This window comes from Rousettus aegyptiacus, unplaced genomic scaffold (assembly GCF_014176215.1).
Source record: "Rousettus aegyptiacus isolate mRouAeg1 unplaced genomic scaffold, mRouAeg1.p scaffold_m13_p_8, whole genome shotgun sequence".
Classification (NCBI taxonomy): domain Eukaryota; kingdom Metazoa; phylum Chordata; class Mammalia; order Chiroptera; family Pteropodidae; genus Rousettus; species Rousettus aegyptiacus.
This window is the reverse complement of record NW_023416311.1, coordinates 105391023-105404055: the sequence shown is the minus strand read 5'-3', so window position 1 is coordinate 105404055 and position 13033 is coordinate 105391023. Positions and strand designations below refer to the sequence as shown.

At 39.8% G+C, this 13033-nt stretch overlaps 1 protein-coding gene across 3 annotated transcripts in view; it reads right to left on the bottom strand.

Moving 5' to 3' along the window:
* The window catches only part of DNAH5 (dynein axonemal heavy chain 5), a 226653-nt gene that overhangs the window by 116973 nt on the left and 96647 nt on the right, over positions 1–13033 (bottom strand). For all 3 annotated transcript variants that reach the window (XM_016152142.2, XM_036225601.1, XM_036225602.1), the window contains exons 29-34: positions 12172–12371; positions 9424–9577; positions 7783–7946; positions 5321–5477; positions 2173–2385; positions 1180–1404 (exon numbers count right to left, since the gene is read on the bottom strand). In XM_016152142.2, the coding sequence (XP_016007628.2) occupies positions 1180–1404; positions 2173–2385; positions 5321–5477; positions 7783–7946; positions 9424–9577; positions 12172–12371 (1113 nt within the window). The remainder of the gene's footprint in view (positions 1–1179; positions 1405–2172; positions 2386–5320; positions 5478–7782; positions 7947–9423; positions 9578–12171; positions 12372–13033) is intronic.

The window sequence follows — 13033 nt, the reverse complement described above, 5'->3', positions numbered from 1 at the left end:
AAATGCAAGAGAATCCTCTAATTATACTCCCCAATTTCAGCAGCATGATGAGATACCCATTTCTTAAATTTCACCCTTAAATGCCCAATATCACAGTCCTAACCATGAAATACAGTCTATGAAAAGCAGGTTTTGGAGTTCTAAGACAGAACTGAACAATTTCACGAGGAAAAAGGCATCTCTCGTGATTATGACAAAGTACACCATTGGGTTTTTTAATCCATAAATTATGTTTCCTACGATTCGCAGTGGGCCAAATTTTCTAACACCTAATGGCAGGTTATTGCTCAGCGATCCTTTTGTCTGAATTTTTTTAACCAAATTTTAAGCCACATTAATCATTTTTCTTTGACAAGGAAGAAATCTAAAATTGCCCTGGGCCTTGTATTTCTCTGAGAGGCAAAGAATGTGCTTAACTCTTAAAAGAGGAGATTAGCACACAAGGGCGTGAATGTGCTACCTTTATTTCCATTACATCAGAACCAATCTTTCATAATCATTTTTACATAATGGGGTGAGACATGATCCAGAAAATTATTATGAAAATAAGAGCTTCCTGCCTCTTACCCAACGTCCTATGTTATAGTAGAGGACAAATTTCATTTCCTTTCATATTTTCTATGTTCTATAGCTACTAAACTCTTTTTCTCCCGTTTTCTTTTTTAAAGGCAAAAATCTGCATGACACCTGAATGTCACAAACTATATTAGAAAAGACCATTTGCACTCAATGGCATAAGATGCAGCAAAACTTGTTAAAGATGCGATTTATCAAAAGGCTTAAAGGAAGCAATAAGAGGTTCTACTAGCGATATTACTTATTAATTCGGTAGCAGGAAACTGTTAATCTTCGACTAATAACTAAAAGGAGCACAAGACAAGCTAAAGCTTTTCAGGATGCTACATGACATTTTAGCATTAAAAGTAATCACATAAAAAAATTTTAAAATAAAGTCTAATTGCTTCAATAACATCTTAGCAGAGATTGTCGAAATAAGACTGAATTTTTAGCTAAGGACTGAAAAGAGAATCTGACAAATGAGCTCTCATCATGAAGATGACACTTTGCCTGAATTTAACCTTTTCTTTGAATTCATTCAAACTAATTCCAGCGGGTAAATATAGACAGCGGCTAGTGTCTGTTTTTCTTTATAGGCCACAGCATTTATAAAGCATTTACCAGGTCATCAAAGATATCCCTTTGGTGCACATGAATAGTGATCAAAGTCTCATATTTGACTCGTTCGATGGAACTCAGATCCTTGGTTGTGATGTCTATCAATGTGTTTAGCAGCTCCAGGAACGACTGATTGGTTTTCTGCATGATTTTTTTGTCATACTTGGCATTCCTAAGGGCTTCTTCTGCATCCCGGGTCCATATCATTTGAATTCCTAATAATCCAACCTTATGGAAATGAAAAAGACTTCATGAGTGTGTATGGCGTGAGAATACACTTAGGAGAAAATTACAATGTAGTGAACAGTGATTATTATACAAATGTGCCATCCTTGATTACATCAGCTCGATATGCTGAATCGGAACCTATGAAAACTCTTCATATATTCAACTGGCAATTAGAGATGTACGGCCTCATGATATAGCTACAATATTTTTCTTATAATTTTAAGTCATTTATTATTTAAGTCATATTTCTCCCCAAATTTTAGATTACTGTCAGAGAAAAAATATGTCTTAGACCTGCTGTCCCCAAACTAATATAGCATTTGCACAGAGTAGATACTTACAAGATCTTTCCTGATCACGATAACTAAGAAAAGATTGTTTTCTATAGTTTAATGCTGAAATCGATTTCTCATTTTTCTAGTAAAGCATAGACTTAGTACATTTTTATGATTTATGTAAAGATTTATGTAAAGAAATTTAGTAGGAAAAAACTTTTTAAAAAATACATTGAATAGGTCTACAACACATATATATGCATATATATACACATATCTACATAAAACTAAGTAATCTGTAACTGAAATCTTTATGCTTATCTGTATTTAACAAACCCTTTTGAAAATCTTAATATCAGCCTAGAGTTAAATGTAGCCAGTTGTATAGTTAGTTTATAACAGACAATGCACAAGCTCTAAAATGAGTATTCTGTAAAACAAACAAACAAACAAACAAAAACTAATAAATACTTTCCAATTTCAATACACTAACCTGAGCAGGGAAGGAAGAAAGAAATTCAATCAGTTGGAAACCAGTCTCTTGAATAGTTTCAGCTGCCTGGCGAATCACATGATGTAATGAGGACTGAGATTCCTCCAAGAGAGAATTAAGCCAAACTTCCACATTGCCCTCTGCCATCACGGGTTTATCCAACTCAACTGTCTCACCCTCTCGAGAGGAAATCGACAGAATACGATCATAGATCTATGTTAGAAGCCAAAAAAAAAAAAAAGCTATATTCACATAAATTCCTCCACTGTCCTCTTGTTAAAGTTATCCTTCCCACAGAAGTTAAGCTACAGATTATAAAAGTCAAGACATGATACAAAGATCAATTTCAAAACGGTAAAAAAGGAGTTACCCATGAAACCTAAAAGGGAATATACTAAATCAATTCCAGACAGTCTATCCTTGAGAGGGGAAAACTTGTTTTCTAAAAGAAATATTTGATATAAATGTGGTGGTCAAAAAAATCTCTAAACTTTCCCCAAATGAAAGAGAACCCTCTGAGAGCCTGTCATCCACGCCGCAGGCAGACATTGGCATGACCTGGCCGACTGGATCGATGCAAACACCTTACGAGGTCAAACCAGTGCTGCTCTAAGCGCTGTGCTCTTCGCAGGCTCTTGGTCACACATAACGTTTTCTAATTCACACCCAGCTCTGATCTGGCCACTTCGCTTCCATTTCCATGCAGAATGGCATAATGAAAATAGCATGGTAGTCGAGGTTCTAAAATACAGGTTCGAACAGTGCTTTGCCCACTCACTGACCACACAGTGTGGGAGGACACAGTCCTGAGACTAAATTTCTTGCCTAAAATTAGTCATTAAAAATCACACCTGCCCTACTTCCCTACCCACCTCACAGGCTGTTCAATTAAACAAAAACGCAAACGATACGGTAAACGCAAATGTGTGTTGTTTTTGTTCCTTAGTAAGTGAAATTTTGTTCCCTTAGTCTCAGACTTAGAAGGAATCTTAAATCTCAAATTTAGAACTATTAATAAAGGCAATGAGTCACACATTTCAGGACCTCTCATTTACACGGACCTTTTCCAAGGCTCTACACATAAATTCATGTTTACTTTTTCATAAGATTTTTATAGGACCCAAAAAACCAGGATCTGCCACTGGTTGTAGCCACCTTATGGCAGGAATAATAATAAAAATCAATGCTATTTTAAGAAGTAATCGCTATGAACGAAGGCTAAAAATGAGGACATTTCAATTATCTTCAGTGTACAATGAGAGAGAAGTTTCACTCCAGGACCAAGAAGTCCCAGCACCATCGCAGGATTTGAGTGAAATGTCAGCGAGAACTCCCTGGGGGAGTCAGGCCCCCCTTTCACGCTGATTTTAAGCCATCTCCATGCCTCCTCACTGCCTTCCCCCTCTCCGCCCACCTCCTTCGTCAAGGCTTTGTTGCGGCCGCTCGCCCTTTCCCGTCCTGACTTCGCAAGCCCTTCCGACACTGGTTTCCGTGCCCCCTTCTAGTCCACCCACTCGGAGCCAGGGAATCTTTCTGAAATACAAATAAGATCACTGCCCTGCTTCGAAACCATCCGTATCTTCTGCCGCCACATTCACGACGAAGCAGAATTCCACAGTGTGAGACACTTGGTCTTCCGGACTCTGGTCCATGCCTCTCTGTCCCCCTTCTCCTCTTGCCCATCAATCCCTACCATGCGTTACACTGTGTCCCCCGCAACCCCGCAAAATACACGTTGAAGCCCAAAGCCCCAGAACCTGGGCGTTGTGATCAAGATGACGACCAAGATGACAGTGGGCCCTAATCCAATGACTGGAACAAGACGATTTAGACACAGAGACAGACACACAGGGTGAGCGTCACGTGAGGACGAAGGTGGAGATTGAGGTGATGCATCTGCAAGCCAAGGAGACCTGAGGATTGCTGTCAACCACCAGAAACTAGGTGAGAGAATACACTTCTGTCGTTTCACTCCAGAGCTGCCTTGGGAAGCCAATGCCCTCCCTCACGCATGCCCGCTTCGGACATCCTGGGCTGCCCACACCTCCCTTTGCCCTTCGTTCTGGCTGAACCATGCATCGCTTTGCCATATGCTTGGGTATGTCCCGTTCGCCTTCAAAAACTCAGTTCGAACACCATACTCTCCTAAGGAAGCCTTCTTTTAGACCCCTTACCCCCAGTTTAGGGCTCCCTCATGGAGCCCTAGCACAGTGCGTCAACAATGATCAACGATTTCCAAAGTTCTCTTGAATGCCGTACTGCATAGAAATGACTTCGGTGCTGACCATGCTGTGTTCTGCCTTGGAAGCCCAGGACTAGCATCAAGCCCGGCACACAGCGAGAGGCACGGACAGAAGTGACTGGCGTTTAACCGCTTACGCTGGGATCACTCTGCCACCGCGCTCACTCTGCAGACTCCACCAGGGCACGGGTCCTCTGGCTTTGCACCTTCCCAGCGTCAGGCATGACATCTGGCACATGGTAGCTGCTCGACGAACGCACATCGCATGCCACAGTGAATCAGCGAACGGTGCTCAGGGTTTGCACGAAGCACCGGGGGGAACTGGACACACTGTCAAACTGGTAGCGTCCCCTTCCCAAGGAATTTCGGGTGAAGGGATGGATCAGACAACAACTTTTGGCAACTGTGCAAATGTGGTCTCCCTCACGCTGAATGACCACTTTGGGTTCTAGTATAACTCCATGATTCTAGAAACTTCTTGGGGTGGGCTAAAAAAAAAGTTTCAATCAAGCATGATGAAAAACAGGGAACATCAATGTGCCAAAAACTTCTGAAGCCTGATTAAAACAGTCAAATCCCAGTGGCAATTCTGTTTAGGCAAGGCACTATTTCATAAACCTGGGTTCCTTTGTTTTATTAAATTTCTGAACAACTAACTTGGAATGTAAAACCATGGATGCCCCCTACAATGCTTTCCTAATCATAAACTATTTGTTTTTTAAAGCTACACTCTGGATAGTAAGAAATCACATAGTTCTGAAGGACCCAACAGTTTTTTAGTCACCGGCTGAGAGTCAGTGGCCAGGGAAGTAATCCTTCGTAAGCACCACACAGGAGAGACATTCAATAAAGACACTTGCTCCTCAGATACGGTCATGGCCGGCCAGCAGTTAGAATTAGGCAAACCTTTTCGTGGAACCTGACGGTTTTAATGTTGTCAAACACGTTCAGCAGATGGGCTTGTATAGTGTGCGTGTCCGATGCCTGCCCCAGGATCTCCAGAAGGGCAGGGTCCGAGACGAAGAAGAACCGGGGGAAGCAAAGCCGTTTTTTCTCCAAGTATCTGCGTGGGAAGGAAAAAGATAAGCATTATAAACACACAAAGCAGGACTCTCTAAGAATAATCTAAATGGGAAAGGGGGGAGCATTTTTGAGGTAACTGTATTTCCCCACATACTATTTGATGGTTTTTTTGCTTGTTTGTTTGTTTTGTTACTACTTTTGCCAAGTAGCATTCCATATTCTGATGGGGAAACTTTTTCTTTCCAGAACCGTTGCGAGAATGTCTTCACTTTTTCTAAGTGTAATGTATACATTTGACGTAATATGAAAAATCTTGTAGTACAAGGAAAAATACAAATGGGTTTTTTGTTTGTTTGTTTTTATTTGCAGTCACAGTGTTGTGTCAGATAAAGGCTACATCTCACTTGTGGAATTGTGTCTTTAAAAATCCAACGAATCCATCACTGAAGCAGAAGCAAAATCCAGCTACAAATGAGCCACATGAAAGGGCTCCATTCTCCGCCAGCAGGTACCAAAACCGACCTGCCCTGCTCTCAGCTGTACTTTCGTTTCTATATCTGCTTTATTTTATGGTAATTCCTTACGTTATGGATTTTTTGTTGTTGTTGTTCCCGTTGTTATTCTCATATCTATAACTCTGTAAGGTTTTGTTTTAGCTTTTTACATTCCTTACCTTAAATATGCTAATTTTATCATTTTAAAAATCCCGATCCTTCTTATTTGTGTAACTTTGATTTTTATTCTTAATAATTTACTCTCCAGTTCCTATCCCTGCCGCCCCTCCCCGCAGCGGACTAATCTGCCTCGGCTCAGAATCCAGGTCACGCTTCCTACGCGGTCAGACCAGGATGGAGGGAAGCAGGTGGAACGGGACGGCCAACCCTCTGTGTCAAAGTCGAGGAGCCGACTTCCGCCCGATTAGTGAAGACGTTTCCTACCAAAGCAGACCCTCATCGACATCTACAGGAGGGCGTCGTTTTTGTGTAAACATTAGAACTCAAGTGTGGACTTACATATTTTGGCTCATAACCCTTCTTGGTAACGGAATCAACAGCCAAGGAAGGCTCAATAAAAACTGAGTAATTTTAGAGTAGATTTTTCTCTGAGGAGTTGCAAAACAATGTCAAAATGTCAAGTAATACCACAGGATAGTTCAATAGTAGAAAAGAGAAAAATTGAGAAGGGGGTGTGTGTGCACATGTGTGTGCATCCCCTTGGTTCTGTTTTTCTAGGGAACCCTGATCAATAGTTTACTCAAAATTTCTCCAAACGTACTGACTATTCTAAAGAGATTAATAACTTAGAAGGGGAGATATTTAAAAGCCTGTGTATTTCAGTAAAACAAGTCCTGGAAATGCGATGAAGAGCTTGGTGACTATAGTTAATACACTGTATTGCATATCTGAAAGCTGCTAAGAGAGTAGATCTTAAAAGTTCTCATCCCCAAGGGGAAAAATATTGTAACTACATATGGTGGTGGATGTTATCTAGACTCATTGTGGTGATCATTTTGCAATATATAAAAATATCAACACAATGCTATATATATATATATATATATATATATATATATATATATATATATATGCCTTACTGCTAAATTGTACATCTGAAACTTACTAGATTCCATTAACTAATGTCACAATAAAATTTTTTTAATTTAAAAAATAATAAAAATAAAATATCACATCATTATGTTATACATCTGAAACTAATATAATGTCAATTATACCGCAATTAAAAAATAAAAATTAAATAAGAACATGTGGAGCTAACTGTTTTTACAACATCACTATTTAATGTATTTCTACTTACATGATTTTATTTTGATTAGCCAAAGAGGAAAAAAAAATTTTTGTTGATTACTCTCACAATTCACCCAGCCTCTGCAAACATAAGAGTGTGTATATATGTGCATCTGTGTATATTGACAGATGTATTAGGCTCTCATTTCTGTATAATCTTGACTGTGTAACTACACACTGTTCACATTGTTCTTGATTGACTATAATGAAATATCTTGGTTCTTCAGATATTTATACAAAAAATTTATCAGAAAAATAGGTGTATTAATTTTTAAAAGCAAGAACCATAGGAGAATGTTGTTACAAGGCCTTGTCTGAGTGATGGAAGATGTCTTAAATCCTATAATCCTAGTATCTGACAAATCTAGTAAATGCTTAGAGAGATTAGAGGCTTCAAACTATCAAGTTTTAGTCATGCAACAGCATTAGATGTGAGTTAAGTCTCAGCCAAAGGACACCAACTTGGCTAATGCCATCTGGTCTCTCTGGTCCCATCCACCTCTAGGATGCTGAGACCCTTCACAGAGCCAGTGCACTTACCCAGTAAGAGATTTCTGACATATTTCCAACTGGTCCAGCAAGTGTGGTAACAGCTGCCCCAAGGTCTCATCTCCAACACAACACTGCACCACGTTCGGCATTTCATGCGCCCGGTTCATGATCTTCACCCAGGATTTATCTATATTGGAAAAGCGCTTGGCTTCCTATGAGGACGAGGTAACAAAGCACATCGGATCCGTCTGCGGTCTCAAGAACAGAGCGTCTCATACACCTCCTGCTGGGGGCAGATCCCTAACCGGTCTGGATACCCTGGCTATACCTGCCTAGAATGCCACATGGGTTCTAGTTCAAGTCTCCCTGGGCCTTTTGCAATATACCACCCCCATTCTTAAATAAGAATCTTCAGCTCATTATGTTAACTAAAAACAGGAAATAGATATAAAAATAATAATTCAATATGAGACAATTTGGGGAGAAAAAAACACTCTCAATTGTTTTTACCAGTTATCTCTAAATAAAGTGAATTTTATGTTTTTCAAGTTTCCTATGGTGAGCATTGAATTGCTTATGTATTTAGAAAATAATCATTTAAAATAAGATATAAACTCAATTTCAGTATAACCTTAATATTGCAAACATTTTTAAATAGATTTTTTTCAGGAAAAATGGAAAATGCACAGATTAATTTGAGAGAGTAAGTAGAAATAATTTTTATTTTCTTCCTTGAAACTTTCTGTATTTCAGCAACAAGCATACATTCTCAAATGTGAAAACAAGAAACCCCACTTAACTCCTTCAATACTGTATGTCCAAGTTTCCACTAAGTCTAATTTGAGATTCTTCCCCACTTATCAAGAAGAAAAACATGACCAAAGAGGAAAGCAAACTTAAATCAAATTCAGTGTATGGATAAATTTCACTGGTAGCCAAAAAAATTAAATCGGCTGATAAATCTGTCCTCTATAATTAAACTGAAAACTAGCCGAAGAGAAAGCTACGACACTTAAGTGAAGAGAACACTCGGTATAATCATGTCTCTAAAACTCAATAACATTGTTAAGATGTTATATTTTTGCAATTTAAGGTAATTGAATAAGAATCCTTGAGATTTTGTGGGGAAAAAAAGTGTTTTTTAAAAATATCTCAAGAAACACTCCACATACACCGAGTGAGATGATTACAATTTGATGAGAAAAACATCTTCAACATCTTCAGAAGAGGCCCTTTTTGTTTGGGAGTTTTTTTCCTGTAGATTTCCACCCCTCAATTCTGCAGTGCAGTTATAATTGGGTATATTGTATAGTGTGAGTTATTTTAAACTGTCAGTCGTAGAAGAGCAAATTATCCTACTATTGTCAAGATAACTACTCCGTAATTCTACGCTCCTCCAGATTTTACCTTCAAATCATCTGAAGACATGTATCAATTATGCAGGCATTCATTCTTTGTTTTTTTTAACCCTCCACTTCCTATGAAACCTCACAGTTTTGTCTCTGATTTTCACACCCCTTCTTTCCCACAGTTGCTCTCTTTGAAAAACAGTGCAATGGCCGTAACAAAAGGTTGGGTAAGGCTGGCTCAAGAGGTGTCAAAATATCATGACATTTTAAAGGAGTTATTCATTATTTGATAGTTCTCTACGTTTAAAACCTGAGAATATCATAAAGAAAATTCTAAAACCTTGGGAAGCTGCTTGGCAATATCTCCTCCCACAAAGACGGCTTCTAAGTAAATCCACAAGTTTTGCACCATCATCCAGTTCTCGATGATGTCTGTTGAGTTGGAAAGTAACTGCACCCATTTCTGGATCTGGGCTTTGAACGGCATATTGTACCTAAAACAAGAAATATGTTCAGCATGTAGGGTTTGTTGAGGTTTCTCTTTTATTGTTGTTGTTTTCGAACTAAAGAAAATTTTTTTAATCCGAATTTTTACCTATTTCTTTACAACTGCGATTATGTCACTGCCTTTTACAATGATGCTCCTAAGTGATTCACTCATTGCCATTTGTTGAGCATTGTCAGACTTTCTCCCTTTTGATCCAGAGAATGAAGAGGTGGGAGACGTGAAAGCTACGGAACGGACCAGGCATTAGATGTGACTCCACCTAGGTGCCACAGCGGCAGAATTCTGATCATGGTTGCTCCCGACAACAGAGTGATACTCTCCAGTACGAGCTTGAGTCCATTCCATGGCACCCTGGTTTTCCTTATCATATAGAGCAATGACAGAGCCACTGGAGGAGGCCAAACACTGATTCCATTTTCAAATATGATTTTTGGAATCTCCCTTTAGCCTCCCCTCTTCGAGGTCCCTTTCCTACTTCCTATTCACTCATGTCCAACCTCCTCGTGTTTGTGGGTGTTACGTGGGTGAGAAGGCTCATGCACTTACGTGTTTACCGACTATCCACGTTTCCGCCTTTCCCACAGTTAATCTATCTTCCCTTTTTTCCTCCTGAAGCGGAAACCAATTATGGTCTCTCAAAGTCTTTTTCTCCTTCTTCTTTAGACAGAGAAGCCCATTTCTGGATACATAGCTGTCCAGTTTAAATACTGAATTTCCCAGCCTCCTTTGCAGTGGTCCCAGGACTCAGTTCCACATCAATAGTTCTCTGCCTTAGCTGCTCATTGGAAACATCTGGCAAACCTGAAAAACCACTGATGTCTGCCTCGGTCCCACCTCCAAGACTGATCCAATCAGTCTGGGGCGCGCGCCCAGTGGGTGGGGGTTTTTAAGTTCCCTAGGGGTGTCTAGTGTGTACCCAAGGCTGAGAGCCACGCTTCTAGAGGAAAAGAAAGCTTCAGCATTGGCTGTAAGGGGGAGTGCAGAGGAAGAGGGGCACACCTAGAAAAGAGTAAAGAGTGAGCCAGACAAAGCTCGGGTCCCTGGTGACATGGTCCATGGAGCCCCTACTCCAACCCCGGAGCTTCTTTTACATGAGAGAGACATAAGCTTCGGTCTTGTTTAAGTGATGTCGTATGTGGTGCTTCTGTTATTTGCAGAAAAACTTAATCTGAAATGTTTCTCCCTATTGTCATTTTTCCGCTTCTCTTTCTTCTCCCTTTCTTAATCTCTCCAGCCCAGCAATATATGGACTTGGAGCCTTCGCAAACATTAGTCATACTAGTGGATAAAATTACTCTCCATATTCTTAATTATTAAACGGATTGTTTTAATATTCCATACATTTTTCTGGGGCTTTTTCCTTATGCTCGTCACTAGAACGTAGTAGTTCCATAGCAACAGAGGTCTTGGCTTTATTCCCTCTTCTATCCATAGCACCTACAAGAGTACATGGCACATAGTAGATATTCAACAAATTTGTGTTGAATATATCGTGTTCCTCACACAATTCCGTCAGTGGACTTGATGACATTGGTGAGGAAAGTGTCCCCATCCCTAACACAAATAATGTTACTTGATTTACTCATGGGACTTTTCTAACTCCATAGGGTGTGTTATATTCCATCTGTCCCTCACTCTGATTGGGTATAAACAGTAACCAAATTCATGAAAACTCATCAAATCCTAAGTTGTTCACACTCAAGGTTGCCAATGGTCTAAATCTCTAAACCTAATTTTATATTCTGCATCATTCATTTCAAACACTTAGGTGTGCCCAGCAAATGGAAAGAAGAATTTTTATCGAAACAGTATTAAATAGTTATTACTTCCTACATTGAAATTACAGATACACATATATGCCGAGAACAGAGTGGCATTTCAGAGATAACACAATCCATATCTCGATGGTATCCAGATCTTACACAACTACCATGTATTGGAGAAGATCTTGGTGAGCAAAAATTATTTCGGAAAGATCAAAGAAAAGTAGTGAACCAAGGAAGTGTAAGTTCTGGCTTGTATGGCCAAAGCGCACATGACAGCTCGCTGTCACTGTCAAGGCGAAATGTGAGAATGGCATCTGTCTGCATGGCTTCACTTTTCTTTATGAGTTAAATTCATTCTCTCTTATCTGCCACCTCATTAAAGTATGTACACAGCTAAGAGTTTCTAGTCTGTAAACTTACTGGCAAAAAGGTTTTCCAAGTGGAATGATCATTCTAAAAATCAGAATGACTCCCCTGCACCCCACCCCTGGACTCTGGAGCCTGTTGAGCTATCTGCTGTGTGCTGAGGCTTGTCAGCAGCAAAGCTGAAATGTTCCACAAGAGCCAGGTGGCTGATTACATGCTGCATTATTTCGTCCAACTGATGGTCTCAGACGCATTCCACAAGCAGAGGATAATGAAATAAAAACAGTATTATACACGCTCTGCCAAAGGCTAAAATTAAAACAAGCATTGTCAATATTGAGTAAATCGTATGAGATAGTGTTGCATTTTTTTTTTTTTAAATCAACTTCCCCTGCAACATTTGCTATTACGGTTCTCAAAGCCCCAGAAAGAGATGAGGTTTTCCTGCCTGTTGCTCATCAGGGAGCCCAGGGCCACCAAGCTGTCCTCCATGCTGGCAATGACTTCCGAGGTGCTGTCTCCTCGCAAGAGGAGCTCCCCGCGGGTTTTAAAGCTGCCGAACGTGAACGTTCTGCTGTCCCACTCGTTAATCACCTGCTTCAGTTTCTGCTCAATGTCTCTCTCTTTCACGGCGCTAATACAGATGTCCTATTAAAACGGAAAGATCTCGTTTTATCACCTGAAAGTCCCACATCCCGCCTGAACAGTCTAGGTTCTTCACTCTTTGATTCACATGTATCTATAAACATTCATATCTCCAGCTCTAAGTAGCGATATAATAAGTGGTGTCTGTGTACGTAGACGGAGATTGGGGAATAGAGATGGAGACAGAGATAGCATAAATAACGGAGCCTTCATTTGTAAAAACTTCCCGCCAAATTATTTCAGAAAGATAGCAGAAAAAAATATGCGACAATGAAATAGTATTCGACCTTACGAAAAAAGGAACTCCTGCCATTTATAACAACATGGATAGACCTTTAGGACATTTGGTTAAGAAAAATAAGACAGAGAAAGACAAATACTGTATGACATCCTGTATATGTGGAATCTAAAAAACCGAACTCGGAAAAACAGTGGTTACCAGGAGCTGGGGTGTGAGGGAATGGGAGATCACGATTAAGTGTACAAACTTGTAACTCGTAGATAAATAAGTCCTGGAGATCGAACGCACAATACAGAGATTATAGACAACGGAACTGTATTATAAACATTAACCTTACTAAGAGGCTAGATCTCAACTGTTCTCACCCCAGGAAGAAATAATAATTACATGACGAAACAGAGGTGCTCTAAGGCTGCAATGTAAT